The 22,500-nt window shown below is 47.7% G+C and overlaps 1 protein-coding gene across 6 annotated transcripts in view; it reads right to left on the bottom strand.

Annotated features, from left to right (window-relative positions):
- The window catches only part of nrxn1a (neurexin 1a), a gene marked incomplete at both ends in the record, with an annotated part of 114,301 nt that overhangs the window by 61,158 nt on the left and 30,643 nt on the right, over positions 1-22,500 (bottom strand). For all 6 annotated transcript variants that reach the window (XM_080851505.1, XM_080851506.1, XM_080851504.1 and 3 more), the window contains 7 exons: positions 2,679-2,705; positions 5,166-5,369; positions 10,870-11,253; positions 15,007-15,460; positions 18,379-18,540; positions 19,722-19,745; positions 20,942-21,243. In XM_080851505.1, the coding sequence (XP_080707631.1) occupies positions 2,679-2,705; positions 5,166-5,369; positions 10,870-11,253; positions 15,007-15,460; positions 18,379-18,540; positions 19,722-19,745; positions 20,942-21,243 (1,557 nt within the window). The remainder of the gene's footprint in view (positions 1-2,678; positions 2,706-5,165; positions 5,370-10,869; positions 11,254-15,006; positions 15,461-18,378; positions 18,541-19,721; positions 19,746-20,941; positions 21,244-22,500) is intronic.

Raw genomic sequence — 22,500 nt, 5'->3', positions numbered from 1 at the left:
TGTTTGAGCGAAATGAGTTTCTTTTGAATTCGCATGAATCTCACGATTCCGGGGGACGGATGTTCTCCTACGCCTCTAAGTGTCTTCCACTTGTCACTCGTGCAATGTGTCACCACAGACATTGCACTGTTATTAAACCATCAAGCTGGAGTTTGTGCTGTGAAAAATGGCAATGTGCAAGATAGTTGTGTGCGTGCAGTAGTGTGTGTGTGTGTGTGTGTGTGTGTGTGTAGGTGTTGGTTTGGATAAGTGTATGTGTGAATGAGAGAGAGAGAGAGAGAGAGAGTTAGAGAGAGAGTCTATGTTTTCAGACATGATCTGTATGTGTATGCGTGTGTGTGTGTGTGTGTGTGTGTGTGTGTGTGTGTGTGTGTGTGTAGGTGTTGATTTGGATAAGTGTATTGGTGAATGAGAGCGAAAGAGAGAGAGAAAGAGAGAGAGAGTTAGAGAGAGAGTCTATGTTTTCAGACATTATCTGTTTGTGTTTGCGTGTGCCTGTGTTTTATGTGTGTCCCAGTGTTTGTAAATAAGTAATAATGAAGACTCTGTGTTTACTACTAAGAGTAAATGCCCTCTCCTACTCAGCTTGCACGTGTGCCTGCCTGGATGATTAAGTTAAGAGTGTGGTGTGCCAGCGTTTGACCACATATGAGTGGGCTTCCTGCCGGTGCAACCTTTGAGCCCGGGCCCCTGCAGGAGGAGACGGGGCCGGCAGGGGCCCCCTGGGGGCCGCTCAGCTGTGCTGCCATTCTGGGCATTCTCATCAGGTTCCACATGGATCACTGCATGATTGTCAAATTAGCCCACACACTGAGTCAACACGCGCTCAACCCACATACAAAACAACACCACAGAAAAATAAATACTTTCACACTAACACATTTCATTTGCTTTTTAAAAAGTTTTTTTTTTTTTGTGCTCAAAATATTCCTTTAATTATTTCTGCATTATTGACCTCATTTTCCTCTAAAGGTAAATAGGCTCTACTAAAGTGGATGCTTGCTGTGAGAAGGGCAGCAGTTGTACCTCCATACGCCACACATACTTCACTACACACTTCACTGACCTGAGAATGCCACAGAAGACTAGAGATATAGAAGATAACAAGAGGAATATTGTGGGGTATGCAGGACTTACGATGCCTGGCTCTTTCTGGCCCCATTTCAATGCACTCCTTGTGCTTTGTCTTTGTCTCACTCTCTCACACACTCTTTCCATCTCACCCTCTCTCTGTCTCACTCTCTCACACACTCTTTCCATCTCACCCTCTCTCTGTCTCTGTCTCACTCTCTCACACACTCTTTCCATCTCACTCTCTCTCTGTCTCACTCTCTCACACACTCTTTCCATCTCTCTCTATCTCTGTCTCACTCTCTCACACACTCTTTCCATCTCTCTCTATCTCTGTCTCACTCTCTCACACACTCTTTCCATCTCGCCCTCTCTCTGTCTCTGTCTCACTCTCTCACACACTCTTTCCATCTCTCTCTATCTCTGTCTCACTCTCTCACACACTCTTTCCATCTCTCTCTATCTCTGTCTCACTCTCTCACACACTCTTTCGATCTCACCCTCTCTCTGTCTTTGTCCCACTCTTTCCATCTCACCCTCTCTCTGTCTCTGTCTCACTCTCTCACACACTCTTTCCATCTCACCCTCTCTCTGTCTCACTCTCTCACACACTCTTTCCATCTCACCCTCTCTCTGTCTCACTCTCTCACACACTCTTTCCATCTCACCCTCTCTCTGTCTCACTCTCTCACACACTCTTTCCATCTCGCCCTCTCTCTGTCTCACTCTCTCACACACTCTTTCCATCTCTCTCTATCTCTGTCTCACTCTCTCACACACTCTTTCCATCTCTCCCTCTCTCTGTCTCTCACTTTCCATCTCACTGAACCAGCGAGAGGTAAATGACAAAAAATAGAACCACAGCCTTTCATTCTTCTGTCTTCCTTAAAAAAGAACACACGTGCAAACACACACACACACACACACACACACACACACACACACACACACACACACACACACACACACACACACACACACACCTCAATCCCTGTCCCTGCTGTGGGAACGGCAGAACAAAGAGGCTGGCTATTGAAGCGAGAGGGGATTATCTCACAAGCACTGATGTGCAGGGAGGTTATTGGAGAGACGGAGAGACAGGGGCGCCGATCTGCCAGTGAGCTGCTTAATCACAACTCTTCATATCCCAGGCAGCCTCCGCTCTCTCACACTCTCACACCGTTTCAAAATGGCTGCCGCAGGAGCCGCTGAGCGCGCAGAGCCTGGGGCAAAAAACGCAGGCAGGCAGGCAACCGCACCTGTCTGACATCGCATGGCCTTCAAACCCCCAGCTGACCGCGCACACTCGTACTACGTATCCTTTCAGATGACTGCACACAGCACCAGTCAATACACACACACACACACACACACACACACACACACACACACACACACACACATACACATACACACACACAAACACACACATACACACACACACTAACACAGACAGTGTTCACATACAAATGTGTATATCCACCCACACACATACAAAGTTCAGATCAACCAAAAGGGAGAGGGGGAGCGGAGAAGAAACAGACAGAGAAAAGAAGAGAAAAAAAGAGAGAAAGAGACAGAGAAGGCAGCGGAGAATAGTAACTTACTGGTGGTACAGTTAATCCTCTCACAGTCTAGATGGGGAAGAACAGACAAGGTGTAAATTCAGCCTTCAAGGTAACACTGCAGTCATCCATCAGAACACAGTGTCACTGGGGACAAACACGCTGACAGGGTGTGGATCAACCCACTCCGCTCCAGCTCTTTGTCACTGACAATGGCCCTCCAAAAGGCATCCTCTACGCCACTGCCACGTGCATGAAAACGGCCCACTTACTTTATCAAAGATTATTCATGTTGGCACCCGTCTGACACAGTGGTGCAAAACATGGGTAAATTTAGCAACTGATGGAATCACACCCGGAACTGTGGAACTACATCTACCACATCAGCTCAATATTCAAAGGGACAAGGTGCTAATTAGAAGACAGGAAGAGTGGAGAAGGAGGAGAGGAGAGAAGAGAAAGTGATAAAGAACCAATTAAATTAATTGAGTGAATATTGCCGAACTGGGGAGAACAGACCAGGCACGAGGACAGTGGCTTGAGAGGGGCATTGTTGTGAACCGAGGGCACTTCATCTTAAGCTAATATGTTGCACCAACATGCCACTCTAAAACATGGTAATGAGTCATTGCAAAAATCCAATTACAGTAAAAGAAAGTAGCAATTTCAGCTACTGGTCATTTTGCGTCATGTTATTTAGAGAGGCACGTCAGGAACAGATTGCCAGAGCATTGTCCACAGAGCAGATTTGCCCCCAGAGAGAAGAGCTGGACCCCTGGACCCCTGGACCCCTGGACTCTGAGGCCATAATGGCTTCCTTCCCACCTCAGCTGAGCCCTTGGCAGACTGCTGACGCAGAGCTGTGGCAGACTCCCACCGCAGGACCAGCATCGGGTGGGCATGAGAGGTCTCCAGCTGAGGGCTGGTGGTTTTTTCTCACAGCCGCTCATGTGCTACCACAAGCCAAACATTGCTTCTTATTTTCTCCTCTAGATTGTTGGCATTGGCTGCTATTCCCCAACGCGACTCCGTACTGGGTTAACCTCTCAGCCCCAGCCTTCCCACCCCACTACATCAGCAGTACTGTTTCCTGTCACCACAGGAACTCAGCTCATATTACAGCTGACACGTGCTAAACATTAGCACATAGCTTAACAGCCCAACTTTCTGAAGCATACACGACAGGGCTAACCTGTAAGTGCTAACTAGTGAACAAATTTGACAAAAATGTAATTAAATTAAGTCTCTAAGGTGATATTTAGCATATTCGTTCCCTTTGTTCTTGCGCTAATGTGCTGTTATGAAAATGCGGTAAGAACATTCTGGAATCACCTCCCAGTTTCCAGCTTTGTCTCTCTCTCAGGGGGCAACAGCCCGTCGCGTGTTGTCAACCACAGCAGAAACTCATCGCAAACAGCCAGAGAGCCACGCCACTGCCCCCCGCCCCCCACCCACCCAGGCAATGCAGCACTAGTTTGGAAAATGTGTGTGTGGTGGGGACTGTATATGTGAAAAAGTGTGTGTGTGTGGGGGGGGGGGAGGGAGAGAGAGGGAGAGAGAAAGAGGAAGAGAGAGCATGAAAGATAGAGTGAGCCAGAGGGAGAGAAGAGTTTGTGTGGGATTTCTGGAAAGGTCTCCAAAGAAATTGAGGTTACCACACAGAGCCGTGAGAAGGGGACAGGGAAGATCTGGGCAAGTCAGCCTGATGGCACATGCCTGGCGGGGGGAAGGGCACAACTCAGTGCCCCCCTCCGTCTGGAAGCCGTATCACCTGCCACGCCACATGAGCGTACACAGAGAGGTGCACTCGCTATATGAGGTGCATGACAATCTGGTAATGTAGGCAGGCAGAGACAGGCACAGGCTGCTCGCTCTAAAATGGAGGTAGGAATCCCTCCAGGGGAAAGAACAGAGAGAGGGAAAGGGAAAGAGGGGGAGGTAGATTGCGTGTGTGTGGGACTTAGGAGGGCTGTAATAAGCTGAGTGGGTGAGTAAGACTGGGGACTGGATACAAAGTGTTGGAAGACTAATGGGGGAGAGGGGGGGCTTGAGTCTGCATAACCCAGGGAGAGAGGGCACCTCGGCGGGCTCATCTGGGAGTAAGCGCAGGCGGGTTGCAGGATCTGGCCATTGAAGGACTCTACACCATCCCGTTTGGTTTGTGTGTATGTGATTGTATGTGTGTCACAGTGAGTTCTAAAACTATGTGAGAATACTAGATCATTATGGACTGTTCATAAACATAACACTCTTCAAACATACCTCTGTGTTGTGTGGAGGTCAAATCTAGCTTTTCAGCTAAATGCCTAAATAATGCATACTTTATACCTAAATAATACACATCCATATCTTCACATATCTATTCATAATTCACCAACTAATTACACTATATAATTCTACTAACGGATATGAGTGCAGTAATTAGCCTAAATGTGTGTAGATATGTCAAATCTGTCATCTGTGTGCTGTGTGAGCCGGGGCAGGCGGTGGTCAGTGTTTGAGTGGCGTTGAGCGGGCCGTGCGCGGTACCTAGGTTGACAGTGAGGCGGACGCGGCCCCCGTCCAGCTCCAGGCGCAGGGTGTCAGCAGAGTTGCGTGAGGTGGTGGCCATGAGCAGGCCGTAGGCACGCTGCGAGCGGAAGCGCAGAGACACGTCCTCCGCCTCCGTGTGCATCACCAGCGGCAGCTGGATCTTCATGAACTTGCTGCCGTCGTAGCTCAGGATGGTGGCGTCTGTCGAGAGGAGAGGGGAGGGAGGGAGGGGGGGATGAAGGGAGGGACAGAGAGAGAAGAGGAAGGGAGAGAAGGAATGAGAGAGAGGTTTTAATGCTAAGAGGATAGAATTTAAATACTACAGGCGAGAAGTACGGAGGTGCAGATAAAACTAAGGAGAGGAAGTTGGTCTGTATGACAGAGAGAGAGACAGTGTGGTGGGAGGATAGGGAGAGCTTATCACAAAGCACAAAATTCAAATTCAAACTCAGGACCTCTTCTCTCCAGAATATGTTGCTATTCCGGAACATTCTATTTGGATTGGTGGGCACCGACCACCCTACTGCCCTGCAGCCCCCTACTGCACCACCATATAAACCCCCCTCCCCCCGGTCCCACCGTGAGCCCCCATAAAAGACTCAACATCATGTTTCATTTCCTCATTTGCATTCAAAGTTTTAATTCACAAATTCAATTTGGCCTGATTTATTCCGCTGGCCTGTCAGATGACACACAGAGCACGGGGCCATTTTACTGCCTCAGCATGTCTCCATTTGCCTAATCTGTTTATTCGTGTGGCAATCATTTTATTGGCCAATTCAATTTAGGGACAGGATCTTAAGCCCTGGGCCGTGCCACGCTGAGATAGCGCCCGTGTTCAAAGCGGGCGGCCGTAATCTCCATAACCACCTCACGCCAGCAGGAGACCAGGGGCACAGGGATGGAATACTCAAAGCCTTTCAACCTGTGTCTGCTCCTGAGCTCCAGATCAGAAAGCCTCCACAACATTTAACTGGGTAGAGTAGAAAAGAAAACTGCTCAAAGAAAAAAAATAGCAATTTCGTTTAATTGGCCTGATTCTGTAGAGCAATTTGGGAGCACCTATTTAACACCCTATATGGTGGCCCCGGGGAGTTGAGCATTGATCTGGGCACCGAGGTTGGTGCTGGGTGCCGGTCTTGGCTGGGCGCAGAGCTGGCATCTGGCACCAGGGAGGGGGCGATGGAGATATCTGTCTCTGGAGTGCAAACAGCTCCCGTGACATGAGAGCCGCAGGCGAGCACCAATTAGACTGCTGTTTCCAACTCCCTCGCCTCCTCCTCGTCCTTCTCTCTCCCTCCCTCCCTCCCTCCCACACTCACTCTGGATTTCTGTTTCTCTCTCTCGGTTTCTATCACTCCACTCCCTGTTGTCCATGTCTCTCTCTCCATCTCTCTCTCTTCTCTTCTCTTAATCTCTGTCTCCCAAAACATATCCCTCCTTCCTCTTTCCATTGCTCCTGCAGCCCCCTCTCTCTCTCTCTCTCTCTCTTCTTCTTCCACTTGTTATCCCATCTCTACCTCACTATCTTTTCCGCTCCTTTTCATTTTGTCTTTCTCTATTTCCTCCTAAAGTCCTCCTCCGTTCCTCTCTCTCTTCTCTCTCTCTCTCCCTCTCTCTCTCTCCTTCACTGCTCTTGTGATTCCTGTGCCTGTTGTCGTCGGCAGCATGTCCTGTTTCCGCACGGACACCAGCGAGCCCTCAGAGCGCGGGCTGTTGAAAAGCAAGCAGTGAACAGAAACAAGCCCAGCCACATGAATACTAATCAGCATGTGTGTGTGAGATTGTGTGTGTGTGTGTGTGTGTGTGTGTGTGTGTGTGTGTGTGTGTGGTTATGTGTGTGTGTGTGAGAGAGTGTGTGAGTGTGTGTGTATGGTTACGTGTTTGTGTGTGAGTGTGCGTTAAAACACTAAGGAGACAGGAAAAGAAGCCCCAAACGCTGCAACAGGATATATCAACTCTGACACAAAAAAGGACATATTTCTAGGGAACTGTTACAACATATTAATTTGATGATTCCAGCATCCAAAATCAATGCGCGAGTCATTCTTGTGTCTAAGCGGCTCTGACACCCATCTCACACGGCTGCCATTGGGGCTCATCAGCATGCACAACACTAGGACAGCAAATTGTGAGGACAAACAGGACAGTCTTCTTTAATTACTGTCTCTGGCTTTCGCAAGTCATTAAACTCTTCTGTTTCAACAGTGTGTAACTCTGGCCCCCTCCACATCCATCAAGGCTTATGGGCCGTCACAACAACATCAGTCGCCTTATGCCAGAGGAGGTGAGATGAACACCAAACATCTACTCCTATGTCTCTGAACGCCCTGAACACCTTTCAACCCACACACATCCAGGGTTCACCTCCACAGACCAGGTTCCTGGAACTGAGAGGTTCCAAGAACTGATAAGAACGGGTACCTCTCAAGGGTCTATCTAGCTATTCCTAGAAAGGGATGATGTAATCTGACCACGTCAAAACCTTTGATTTCAGACTCACCACTGTACACTCACCATCAACATCACCCGAGGATACAAATACATGTTACTGAATAGACACAGCAGTTTAAAGAGGAAGAGAAAAGGTGCTGATGGCCGGCCAAAGAGATAAGCCCTAGAGACAGACAGACAGAAGGACAGGCAGGAAACCGTCCATGCATCTCCTGAGTAAACAGACTACATCATGTACCGTACCATGAAAACACACACACACACACTGAGAACAGACACACTCACACACACACACACTGAGAACAGATACACTCACACACACACACACACTTACACACACATATATTTAGAGAGAGAGTGCAGGAGGGAAAGTGAGAGAGGGAGGGATGGAGAGAGAGAGAGAGGGAGAAAGAGAGAAAGGGAGAGAGAGAGAGAGCAAGAGAGGGAGGGAGGGAAGGAAAGAGGGAGAGCAAGAGAGAAAGAGAGAGAGAGGGAGAGAGAGAATGAGAGAGAGAGGGAGAGAGAGAGAGAAAGGTAGAGAGAATGAGAGAGAGAGGGAGAGAGAGAGAGAAAGGTAGAGAGAGAGAGGAACAAGAAAGAGACAGACAGTGCTTGAGGACTGCAGGTAGAGTGGAGTGTACATAGCTGATCACTCGCTCCATCTGTCCCTCCATCTGTTCTTTCTTTAATTTACCACTAGCTCCAGTCCAAGACCGCCTCAGAAAAAAACACAGGAGTGACCAAACACATGCAAATATAGGCACAGTACCACACTCTCACCGAGACACACACACACACACACACACACACACACACACACACACACGCACAGCCCAGGCAGCACACGCAGCACAAACATGACACAACCACGCTTTACACATAAGCACGACTCATGGCTGCATCGAACCCACCCCTCTCCCTCTCACAACATTCTCCCGTTTGCAAGGGTAGAGCCATGCCGGGACGGCAACCAGGTTGGTGGTGCTTCCTTGAGGTGTTGAGGTACCGCGGTGTGGCACCGAGTTGCATGCTAACAGTCAAAAGGCTCCCGCTGCGCTGGGCACAATCCAGAGAGAGAGAGAGCGCGGCGCTGCCCTCCTGAGGAACACGGCTTGCCACGGGGATTAGGGAAATGTATGTTCAACAATCATGATAAACAGGATGAGTTCGCTCACAGGCAGCTCTCAGGCAGCATACATAATTCAGCTTTTTGCTTGTGGTGTGTTCCTGCATCACAATCCTCCATCCCCCCCCCCCCCCCCAACACACACACACACACACACACACACGCAATGACTCAGTGAGAGAGAGAGAGGAGAAGGTAGAGGAGAAAGGGAGAGAGAAGGAGAGATAGGAGAGACCGACATACATATGTAGAGACATGCACACTCTAAGTACCCATGTGTAAACACACACACAAAAATAAACACAACACACGGTAAACACACATCAAATGCAGCAAGCGCTCGGCTCAGGGACAAAAACACAAGACGAAAGCATCTGATTACAGCCATCAAAATCAACATTGACAAAATGCTAGCTGCACTCAGTTGACGGGCAAAAACATCATTAGCGCTTTTCAACATTTACCTGCATGGCTTTGAAATCTCCTGACTGTCTCACAAAATGGCTGCCGTCTAGCTCTCAGTCAAAAACAAATCAAAGGAGTATTCCTGTGCTGATGGAAACTGGAATTAAGGATGGTCTATTTCCATCTTTACAATGACGTAGTCAAAATATTATTAAATTGTATTTTTGAAGGCAGACGTCTAATTTTGAACTTGGAAATGAGATAAAATATAGGGCATGGAAAGTTTTATTTTTATATGCAGGCATATGGCAGGAGAAAGATAGCGGTGCTCTGTTCTTCTCCCTAAGCAAAGCTCGGCTTTGCCCATCAGAGAATTTGCAAGTCACTGTGTTTCCTCCAGAAAGCTTTAATGATGTTCCAGCAATCTCCATCAGCTCACTCCCTTCAACCACTCCTTACCTCCTCTTAAAATAGTACCAGGATGGTGTTTGAAAGACCTTTTCTATAAATACCCCCCCCCCCTCCCCCCAACCCCCTTCATATCCCGTGAACAGTCTCCTCCATGTCTGAAACCTCAGCCAAAGCAAGCACCGCTTCAGAGGGAGCACATTCACAGATCTCTGATGAGCTAATTGGCCCAAATCATTTCCGTAATTTCCGAGTGGGCTTTCGCACAATGTGAATATAATTGATTGTATTTTTTTTCTCTCCTGGTCGAGACAAATTTGCTGCGGGGGGATTATGCAGTCCAGATAAGTGGCACACACCGCTGGGAGATGCTCTCCCTCCATCCAGCAATTATACTGAGCTGGGCACCGAGCAGCCAGAAGGTCAGTGCTCACACAAAACACACACACACACACACACACTTTAACACAAAGAGACAGAGATACAGACCCACATTCACACTCTTATACACGCACACACAACAACTTCAGTGTCTTCCCACACATCCTGCTTTACAAATGAGAGAACAGAGAGAGACAACAGGACCAGCTACAACAACAGCTTTCATCTGCGAAAAACACACTGCACCCCTGCCAGTGAGAAGAAGGGGAAACAGACCAGACACAAAGCTCTGACGCCTGTTTTCTGAACATGGCACGGATCAGGCAGAGGCACAATTACCAAGGTAACGGCTAGCGTAAGCTCTGTGTCATAGCCACAGAAAGGTCGGACAGTGTGAAAAACTGAACTGCCACCAAGTGACTCAAGATAGTGTGACTCAAAACACAAAAGCCTTGTAAAAAAGATAACTTTTCTTTGCTCCTAATAAATCCAAAACGTATTTGGTCATAGTCATAATAAAGAATAAAACCAGAGGGTTTATCATTGAGGGACCTACGTTTCTATTGACAGTTTGATAAACTATACGGTCCTTTAAATTCTTACCAGTGTTGTTTACTGCAACTGAAACAAACATTAGCCACAGTCCCGAATGTACTATGAAACATATACCTTCCCAAAGACTTAGACAGCTATAATACCAAGATAGCACATGGCCTCTGGAATACACCTGGCCTTGATGTGGAGGATCAAGATGCGATCAGGGCCGGATCTACTTAAGGGCTCGGTGCTTTCATAATCAAAAACCTTGTCTAAGCATATTTCCCTTTAACTGATAGTGAATCCCTGTTATGAAAGACACCACTGGAAGCCATGGAAGTCTTTGATTTCCCTCCAGGCAGGGCGGGAGCAGGGCAGAAACAACCTCACCTCTCTCACAGGAGCGACCCAGGTATCCCGTGCCCGTGCAGTCGCACACGTAGCGGTTCCAGCCCTCCCGGCAGATGCCGCTGTTGAGGCAGGGGTTGCTGAGGCACTGCTTGGGCTGCTCTTTGGAGCAGGATGGCTTGACCCCCACGGAGTGCTGCACCTCCGCCATGCGCCGGATGTCCTTGCTCTGGCCGTCCATGAAGAGGTCGCGGATGCAGCCCACGTAGCCGTAGTTGAGCAGGGCCGTCCAAACCTCCGTGGGGAAGACCAGCCCCGCCCGGTCCTCAGGCAGACCCCCCAGGTAGAGCACGTCATCCAGGTCCAAGATCTCACTCTCCCCAGGGGCCGTGTAGGCAGTGCGCACGGAGTTCACAGAGATGGTGCCTGTCAGAACGAAAGGATGAGGAGGGAGAAAACAGATGAGTTCCCAAGGCAATCATCACTGAGTCTCACATCATTGGCTTAAATAACAGGCGGACCTGCTGCGGATGAGAACTGAACGAGGCGTCAGAGGCTGCAATTTTGACAAACAACAGGCTCTGTCTCACTCTGTGGAACCCATTGATTGGAATAATGGAACCACTCTGCAAACTCAAAAATACCCCCTTCCCCATTTCTTCCACCAGACCGGCCCCTAATAGCATTGTAAAAGGCAAGAAAGTGATTCAGCATTTCTGCACTCTTTTCTCTTTTTTTTTTTTTTTTACGGTGAGCCATTGTTCACGCCTTGAAGGCAGTAACAAAGCAGCAGCCATTACCTCAGTCATGGGGGGAGGACGCATGGAGGGATTAGCACAAAAGGCCAGCCAGCAGCGAACACTGTTTATTAGTGTCTGACACAGAGCAAGTGCAAACTCAATAAAGGAATAAAACATGCTTGTAATGAAAGATGGGTGATATTCCTCCAGCCCTGCCCAGGACACTCAGCGCTGGCAACCCAGCAGAGGTGCTCCAATAAGCGCCAAATTTGTGAGGCTATAGAGGTTCAGAGGCGGGGAAATGAGGGGAGTGTTAAGGGGAAATATCTCTAACCCCCACACCCTGACCTCAACAGCGTGTTAAGTAGCAGTAGTGCTTCCCTACTGTGTCTGGCCCCGATTCCTTAGGAGTCTTGTCCGACCGCAGAAATAAAAAGGGCAGGAATTTATCCCTTTATTTTCATATAAATCCAGCGCATGGATCAGAATAAACGGCAGCAGATGGGACGAGTGTGTGTGTGCGCGGCGTAAGTAATGGCGGCGCTCTGGCGGGTGATGGATCTGTGCATGGACCGGAGGGTTTATTTTCAGCCTGGATGGGCATTGTGGGCATTTAATGAATGACTCCGGCTCCATTCCGCCATGTCGTGCCATGCTGTGATGGAGTGCCCTGATGCAGCACTCAGTGCTGGCCCCGACACCTCTGCGGCCACACACACACACACACACACACACACACACACACACACACACACACACACACACACACACACACACACACACACACACACCACACACACACACACACACACACACACACACACACACACACACACACACACACACACACACACACACACACACACACACACACACACACTATACCCCTGATGAAAAGCTCTTCCATAAACTCATTATGGAGCCACGCTGGGAATCGGTTATTTACAGGCCCAAATAAAGAGGACAAAATACACATCTGAGTGGCCACAGAAGATGGTGCCAGGGCTTGGCAACACCTACAGTGACTCTGGGGCCAATGAACAAATCTGAAACATGGAAAAAACAATGAAAGAGATGGATGAGAGACTAACTAGCTTATTTTTGTAACAAATATGTAATAACTTAGCAATAAATGTTCATTATTGATTACTTGGGCGGTGCTACGGAATAGATTCATCTTCCTGTTTCCTGACCTCTAATACAAAAATGCACACACAGACTCCTCCACACCCACACACCCACCACACCCACACCCACCCACCCACACACCCACACACAGAGCACCATCTTGAGTTCCGTGTTGCAGCCCTGGTGCATGTGGCTTAAACAGTAGCCCAGTCCCTCCCGTGGGTCATCAGTAATGTGTGCCCTCCATCATCCTGACTCTGCTCTGCCTGTGCTCACAGACTACCCAGCATGCCTCTACGTCACTGAACCCCCCCCCAGCCCCTCACCCAAGCCCCTCGTTCTCTCTCTCTGTCTCTGTCTCTTTGCTTTTCTCTCCCTCTCAATCTTCTCTCTCTCTCACCTCTCTCCAAATGTGCCAAATTTCCTCTCTTTCTCTCTCCTGTCTCTTCCTCCCCCCTTGCTCCCCTCTCTCTGTCTCATACTTCCCTCTCTCTCTATCTCACCCTCTGCTCTCCCTCTCTCTCTCCTCTCTCAGCCTCTCCTCTCTCCCTCTCTCTGCTCATCCTCTCTCTGTATCCCTCCCTCTGTCCCCACCAGGGAGGTGGTGAGTTTGCTGGCTGGAACGGGAGCAGCCGGAGAGGCAGGAAGGCTCTGCCTCCGTGGGCAGCGGGCTACAGAGAGCCAGCAGGATGACGCAGCCCCGGCTCAGGCTGCTCTGCGGAGAGGGAAGGTCCCATCTGTCACGCGCTCCCCGGACCCGCTCACATCTACACTCCCTGCCAGTGACTCTCTCTCTCTCGTCCGCTCCAGCACATGGCAGTGGCATTTCAGGGAGATTACCATGATCTAGTCAAATATCACAGGTTTAGATGCCATCCTGGGTGCTATTACGGCGGGGTCCAAGAGCAGAAAGGCATGTAGCATCAGTTGAGCCGCACTGACAGCCCAAACACGTACTGCATTAGTCTGAATAAAAGATCATGTTTGCAGAGGAATCTGTCACCTTTGCTTTGCATAATGAAGAGAGCCATTGGATTTTTACTAATTCTGTCTGCAGTTTACCTCTCTCTCATTCTTATATTTTTCTTTAATTCTTCCTCCTCCATTCCTTCCCTCTCCCTCATTTTTTCCCCCTCCGTTTCTCCACCTCTCCACCTTTCTCTCTCACTATGCTAATGTAGGTGACCTGCATTTCGATCTCCGGGGAGGAGATAGATTCAGCATGAAGCAATATCAACAGATCAATGAGCCCTTTTTTCTTTGCACAAAGTTTACTGTGAATTCCAAACCTAAAGGGTACTAGAGGCCACTCTCGGAACCAGGCCAATAAGATGCCTTTGAGAAAGGGGTGGATGCAGGGGGGGTGGGCACAAGAACAAACCTCCGACAGCAGCAGACCCTAGCATGATCGGATCGGCACCAGAGCCCAGCTGCTGTCAGGAAAGTATCTTGCCTGATCATCTCCGCGCACTAACTGGCTCAGTCCCTTTGGGAAACCGTCGGTGGTTTCCATGGCAACTCCGTCAGAGGGAAGAGCAGGAGAGAAGACGGGACTGGAAGTCGTGCTCATATTTTAATCTGGGTCTGACAGCGTCTCGTTTGCTGTTCCTGTGCTTAACCATGTGCTGCTGCCAGCTAGCGCCGCCGAGCCCTCCAGTGGGCCTTGCTCATCACGCTCCCCTGCCTGACCTGTCCTGTCCTCCCTTGCTGAGTGTCTCCAGTCAGCCCGGCTCGCCTGCTCATGCTAATGTGGTCAAGACCTGTCTGTGTCTTCACCTTCTCTCTCTCTCTCTCTCTCTCTCTCTCTCTCTCTCTCTCTCTCTCTCTCTCTCTCTCTCTCTCTTTTGTTCTTTAATGTATTCAGCTCTGTGGTCCCTAAACTAAGTGGCATGTTCCTGCTCTTTGCAAAGAGCTAATTAGTGACTTGATTGTTGAATTCATTTTAAAAGCACAATTAATACACTTTGAATGAATGAATTGTCATTCTTTTTCAATGTAATAAGAGAGCTGAGTGCCAAAGCCTTCAGTGACAAGCACAATCAGAGTGGAAGGGCAATGAATAAACTGTATTATAATGTGTCTTGGGCTGGAGGAGGGGTTTAAATACATTCAAATAGGAGAGTGGCAGAATTTATATCCAGATGTTCCAATCTGTCATTGCAAAATCAAAATACACACATACCATACTTTTTAGTATACTTAGTATGTTTTCATACCCATACTATGCCATTTGTTTAAAGATTCTTACCTACAGATTATTACCTAACTTTTTGTTTTCAATTTCTCAATTAAATTAAATTTAAGTATTTACCTGCTCTCCCATCCCGCTGAAAGTCCACATGGTACCACTCTCCGTCGTTGACCTTCTTGTTCATGGCCAGAGTCTTGGTGGTGCCCGAGCCCATGTCCAGCAGCAGGTAGAGGTGGCCGTCCAGCATCTCGATGGCGAAGAAGTCCACCTTGAGGGTGATTGGGCTCTTGCCGTCCTTCTGATGCTGCTGATGCTGCTGCTTGGGCTTGCCGTGGCTGAAGAGGATCAAGCCGTTGGGCTCCGTGGTGCGGAAGTCAAAGGAGATGGACCCGGCCTTCTTGGCCGTCCACTTGTCGAGCATGACGTAGGACTCAGGCGTTTCGAAGGTGACGGGGTCCAGCGTGGCCACGCTCTCACACTTGAAGGCCACCGTGCCACTCACCTTCATCTTGGGGTCGACTGTCTTGGCCAACCGGGAGAGCTCCAGCCGCACATCATTGTTCTTGTACACAACCTTTTTTTTCACACAGCGAGCAGAGAGGAAAAAAGAAAAAAAAACACAAGTCACCAAGGTTACAGTAAAGCTGGGAGATGTGCTCTACTATAGCCTCGGAGGACCAGGCTACTGTCAAGCTTCGAAACCATCCAACTCAATCTTATAGGTGAACAGAGCCCTACACTTGACATGTAGTCACACGGAGACTCTGTATACTTTTCATTCATCTCAGCAAGTGCTGCTGCTGGAAAGAAACCCTCAAAGCGAACCACACTGCGCGGATCAAAATGCCCAAAACGTGCCAAGAACGTGCAATTTCCCTCTCTTCCATTTGGTTAATATCTGAGTCTCTCACCAGTGGAGCTGAAACCCTGTGATTTAGGGTGAGGCAGAAGGCTGTGAAGTGTTCAATACACTCCACTTTTAATTCAGCTTCGATTTCATTTGAGCCCATGCCAGGAAGGAGATAATGGAATGTGAACGCAATAAAAGGATATTGATGATGCTTCAGAAACGCCAATCAAGTGGGCAGCCTCTACAGCCGTTCTGGCAATTAATGATCTGAGTGAGGTTTTCTGCTCCCCCCCCCCCCACGCCCCCCCCCCAAACCCCTGTCGGATAGCAAGAGGAGGCTTTATCAGTAACAAAACACTCCAGGATAAAGACGCGCTGCAGTCTGAGCTGAGGGCTTACAGCAGGAGCACTGCAGGATGAGGGGCCTCAACATCTGTCAGCGTCACAGGATCTCCAGGAGCGGGCGGGCGGAAATTGCTGACCGAAGGCGCCCACGGTGCCAGCGATGAAAATAAACACTAATGATGGATGGGCTACTCTCAAAAATGCACTAAACATTGGGAAATCAGTGATAGAGCCACCCTCACATAAACACGGACATGTACATACACACACAAACACACACACACCTTCTCCTGTTCAAAGGAATCCAAAATGTTCTGGTTCACTGAAAAGGCGCTGGTATTTCTCTTACACACACACAAAAATATGCCCCCCCCCCCCCCCCCCCCCCCCCCCACACACACACACACACACACAAAAATTACACAAAAATCAACAACACTCAATTCAATACAAACAATTCTCAATCTCTCAATGTCTGATACCCACTCACAATGCATACACATTCTGCAAAAGCAATCATCTTTGTTGGGTTTGGTCACCATATTAATAGTTTTGATGTGGGTGTGGATGAGTAGGGTAGAGGATGATTGCAGAATCCTCTTAGAGTGGATTATTGGCAGGGCCCGGAGCATTAGCATGTGTCTCTACTCATGGGTCTCAGACCTCCAGCTACACCCTCTAATCTGCCCAAATGACAGCTGATAGCATTAAGGCTGGATTCCGAGTGGGATTACCCTTGACATGGGGGGTCCTGTCATGGCGTTCGACCCGCGTGTAGCTGAAATACGCCTGCTCGTGCGTTTGACACGCAGATTGATTGCTAGCCCACTGCTTTTGAAGTGTGTGGCTGTACAAACACTGCAGCAGGAAGCCTTCTGAAGACTCCCTTCAGGCGAGTCAGGTCAATAGATCCTCCACTGCCTGTGTGAGAGAGTGATTCTCCACCAGATCTGGAGCCCCCCCAGCCCATTTTTAGCATGTCCTATATGCTTCTATTTTCAAATCAACCTGGTAATCAGTTGAGTTTTTTTCTAGTTTCATGTAGGATAAAATATCTGCAAAATGACTAGCTAACAAAGGTGCAAACTGACTAGCTTATTGCCTGTGATCTGCTTCATGAATGGCTGGTACGTTTAACTGAAATTATTACAAAAATAACTGGGTATGGTTTGTACAATAACAATGCGAGTGAAGATATATTTACATATGCCTCTAAAAGTTTAATAGCCAGTCATGTCAAATGTTAGGACTTAGCGCTACCGAACCAGATAGAACCAGCCAGGTCCGGTCTGGTTCTGTGAGCAGCTTCAGCTCATTAAAATAACAACATTATTAAAATAAGATGGAACTGGTGACAGAGAAATCTCATTTTCACATACCCTTATGTAAGATGTTTTACTTTATTTGTAAAATGCAGAAAAGTTTATTTTATCCCATTTGTTATCATTTTCCCGATTTGTTTATGCCAATGCTGCTAATGTTCTGTGACCTATTTCCAAATCAACACACTCTGGAAATGAGGCAACAGCATCACTAATATTCATTACTGAGATGATTTGAGGGGTGTAGCTGTGTCTCCGATCCAGGCAGCTAGAGGGCCCATGGAAAGTGAGCTGCACTGACTGATAAATAATTCCCTCTGTAGCTGATGTGTGTGCACAGAGGTTTGCCTGCACAAACACACTCAACCAGAACACAAGCAGTCGAGAGGGAGAACTGGAGAGGAGAGGAGAGGAGAGGAGGGGATAGGGGAGGAGAGGAGAGGAGAGGAGAGGAGAGGAGAGGAGAGGAGAGGAGGGGAGAGGAGATGAGGGGAAGGGAGGGGAGAGGAGAGGAGAAGAGGGATCGCTCCTGAGACAAGAGGCTCATGGGAAAGAGCCTGACGCTGATAGCAGCGAAAATAATAAGAGAATAAACAGAGTAGAGACTGTTCTGTTAGCAGTAACGCCTTTTGAATTGAACTGTGCAGGGTTGACTAATTAAATCTGTTCCACAGCTCAGGGTGTACCCTCTCTGGAGGAACATGTGAGCCACAATTTATTACACCTCTTTGAAATATAACATTTGAGCAGAACAGCTGTACACTTCATCTGGCGTGGCTTAATAGTTGTCAAGAGCAGGAATACATTGTTAAGTAAGACTGTGAGTGTGGAACCTCCAGAGCATTCTCAATCACCATAGATGGGGCCGGGCCCCTCACTGCAGCAGCAGCAGACCAGACCCGGCCCCAGAGGGCCCCAGAGGGCCACAGCCGAAACCCAAGAGAGGGTGTTTGGAAGCGGCAATGGTTTTTTTACCTCCTTCAGGCAGCCCATAAAGTTGTTGCTAACTGGGGATCCTGGGAGATCGGCAGTACTGGGGCTTCCTCCGACATAGAAAAAGTCGTCAGAGCCTAGCATGGTGTAGTCCTCTTGTGTGTATCCAGTGGTGGTCAGAATTCCATCCACGGATATTGTTACCTAGGCAACAAAGCACAGGGAAAGGACACGCTATATTCACATACAACTCCAACGCTGTTATCGAGTTTGGTCCCCGTCATATGGATTTTGGGTACTTGGCTCTTAGTGTATCAGTTCTTTATTGTTGGCTCTCATTACTTGGACAATTGAGTTTTCAACTGATTTTTTTTTGTGTAAAATCCATTTTTATGTCTTTTCCAAGTTTATTTTTAAGGTTTTTTTTTTTTCTTTTGGAGTGGGATTTTAGTCTGCCGCACCCAGAGGGCACGTGGTGTTAGTAAAAGCCATTAGTGTTAGTATAGCCAGGATCAGAACACAAACGTGAATCAGCAGACACAAAAATGGTGTTAGTAGGTATGTGTTGAGGGTGTTAGCATGGCTTGAGCACAGTAAGTAGTGTTAGTTTTTGTTGTTATTAGTATGAAGTCAAACAAAACCAAATGAAAAAATCACTGGAACAAGACAAAGTGTTACAAGCAGTTATAGCCACATATCAAATGAATCTGACTGGATGGAAGCATGCAGTTTGTGCCCTCCCTCTTAGCATGCACACAATGGCTGAAAGGGAGTAGTTTGTTTTGGAGTACACAGAGGAAAACGAAGAGAGAGGGACACTGACACACAGCGCTGCTGACAAGACCAACCACAGTGAGAGGCCATGCACAAGCATGTCTGTTTCCAATACAAAAAGGCAAGAAAGGAAAAAGATCAAAAAAGATGAATGACAAGAGACAAGACCAGCGTTCGCCCCAGCTAGCCCTGCCTGAGTTTTTTCTAGGGTCTGATGGGATATGCTGGCTGACCTCATCTCACGCCATTCAGAGGTGAAAGGTCATAGCACTGGCTGGACCAATGAGAGGTGCAGGCGGGGCCAGCCAGGAGAGACCAAAGAGTGAAGCACAGTGTGATGCGGAAAAAAAAAAGAGTTGGGAGGTGCAACAACTGCACCTTGAAGGGGTGAGTGGGACAGAAACAGCTGAGGAAAATAAAAAGAATGAAAGGCTGGACCAAAAAGAAGATATTGGGAGGGGGGGAATAAGCGTAAAGTAGTACCAACCGCAGGTTCCCCCATTTTTGTTTAGTATAGATGTCTACGGCTCAAAAAAAGAAAATAGACACACGGCAAACCCAAACTAAGAAACAATTAGAATGATATCTACCGAACAATGTAGTTTGTTTACCATAGCGTGTCCAATGCCTGAATGCTTTGTGGAAAAGGGGGGAGAAAGGAAATTAAAAAACTGTGAACAGAACACCGTTCCTCACTCAAAAAAGATATGATGGTCTCTTGCCAAAGGTTAGTACACTGCGTTGCACGTTAGTAGAAGATAATCGGTTAGTAGAATGATACATTCCATGGATGAAAGGTTAGTCATTTTTGTTTTCAAAGCAGGTTAGTAAAGGTTTCGAGACGGGCAAAAACAAGGGAAGGGAGAAGAAGAGAAGCAGACTAGAATATTTTGAAGCGGGGTTGCTCCTCGCTGACTCAGTAGCTTTCAGAGATGACATCACACTCCTCTGCATAAAGCTATCAGTCATCTTCTCCTTGCCTGACTGCTCCCTCCAGACAGGAATGTTTGTCATCTGATCCTCCGCATAACGGGCAGAAATCTAATATATCATGAAAACCCATGTGTCTGCGCTGCTCTAAGATATTCTGAAATGTTCATAACTGCTTCCATATAGCTGTAGCCAGGCATGTCATAGTCTCAGTGCTAAAGAGAAATGCTAGTTTGCTGCAAGGTTGTTTTTTACTCTCCTTTGCCAGCCTTACTGAGAGAGGGACAGAAGTGGCTCAGGATTTACAACACTCTTACACTCTATCTATTCCGCATTGAGTGACCCTGAACTGGTTATTATAGCTTTTCTTGCTGCATTTATCTCACTTCACCTCCCTCACTTTATTATGAGTTCTGCTAAATATTTTAAATCCTTTATTACACTGTACAGATTAGCATCCTTGAGTATTCCTCTATATTATTTAGATGAAACCAGATGAATAATTGGTTTGTTGTTGAATGTTGATGTTGTCAAATGCCTATATCAGACAAACACATTTTAGTTTTAATATGTTGAATAAGAGCTATTGCAAATTCAAGTAATGAAGTAGTATTCAATAGTCTAGAGTAGTCAAGTGATGAATCAGTCTACAATTTAAAAACTTAAATGACTATTGTGGTTCTGGATTACATGGCCTTAACCTTACCCTAAACCTACATTTTGCATTCTCCAAATATTTGTGCAATATACTTCAACTACCATGTTTTGATAAACAGAAGAAAAAGGCACTGAAGGTTTGACTTTTCAATAGTCAGGCCACACTGTAGCCATGGTATCATGGTGAATTATGACCATCAGCGGGCTCCAATCCAATCGGGCTGGTGTTCTCTGCGAGCGTTACCTGACGGAGGTTCCGTGTAACCTTGACATCGTGCCAGGCATTGTCATTAAATTTGCCGTTGACAGGCTCCACCAGGGCCTCGAAGGCCCCGGAGCCCAGGTTGATGACCAGCGAGACGGCGCCGTTCTTCAGCGCCAAGTTGACGTAGTCGGCCGACTTGCCCGTGTGAAGCATGAGTCCATTGCGCTGCAGCGTCTTGAAGGAGAGGGTGATCTCGTCACTGCTGCTCTGGATGGGGTTGGGGGACAGGTCGTAGCAGAAGTACTCCGAGCCCTTGAAAGTGGCGACGTGTTCTTCTTTCACTACAGAGAGGTGGGGTGGGGGGTGGGGGAGAGAACAGCAGGACAATTATTAAATAGGCCACTGAGTTTTCAAAACATGGCTCTGATAAGCAGTCCTGAGTTCAGGCACACTTTTTTATGTCTCTGGAAAGGAGGAAGACACACATCAGCTGGGGGTGATGGGAAATGAAAAATAGAGCTGTAAACTGCTCCCGCATGAGAAGATACAGCAACTTACTTCCTGTTTGGTTCCTCTACAGGTGTGGATGTCATGAAAGGCCAAGCGATGTCGATATACAGTATCCTCTCAACTGAAATGGAAATCTAAGAAGAAACTCACCTTCTAAAATGTATCTTGGGGGATCGATGACTTACTAGGGTATAGACACACGCACACATACACACACACAAACACACTCAGACTCACACTCACACTCACACTCACACTCACACACACACACACACATACTCACATACTGAAAGAGATGGAGGTCAAAGCCATCCGGACCATAAATGGGTGCCAAGGTCCTTCATAATGATGACCATAAATATAGTAGCCAACACATCACTGCGTAATTATCCAATCAGTCCCCATGGTCCGGTACAGCGAGGACCTTGGCAGCACCTCCCTCTCAGAGAGGAAGACACTGCACTGTCATATCTCACAATGGGCACATCATTCCAAATACCACTGTTTCTATTCCACTCCATTGTATCAGACAATAAATAAGAGAGCCAACCTGCCTAGTAACTGAAAAAATGTGCCCTTTGTCTTGAAAGAAAAAACAGTACTGGGAATATAAAGAGTCCTCACCAGCAGCTAATTGTACAAGTACACACCATCATGGTGAATTTAGTGTGCACTTTAAGCCCCCCTCATGTTAAGAGCAACGTCTTAATGAGACAGACTGTCACTTTAACGGCCGCTTTAACACAGGATTGGGTCAAATTAGCATAAATCATCAGATTTACTGCATGGCCAGGGGCCAGTGTACAGTGAACAGCAGTCATTTGCTGTGGGATTATCTGGGCACTTACACATGCTGTGGTGGAGAGTCCTACTGCGTTTACACAGTGTCCATCAATCTCAGATCGCAGGCAGACATCACACCTTTAATGCACTCGCTCAGAAAGCTACTTCGCCCAATACGCACTCAATAAGATGAGCAGACACGAACACGAGCACACACACGCACACAAACCAACTGGGCTAAATAATGTATACACAAACACAAGCACACACACACACACACACAAATAAACACAGACACAAACAAA

The sequence above is a fragment of the Sprattus sprattus genome (genome assembly GCF_963457725.1).
Source record: "Sprattus sprattus genome assembly, chromosome: 14".
Lineage (NCBI taxonomy): Eukaryota > Metazoa > Chordata > Actinopteri > Clupeiformes > Clupeidae > Sprattus > Sprattus sprattus.
The sequence above is the reverse complement of the archived record's forward strand: the minus strand, read 5'-3'. Positions and strand labels throughout refer to the sequence as shown.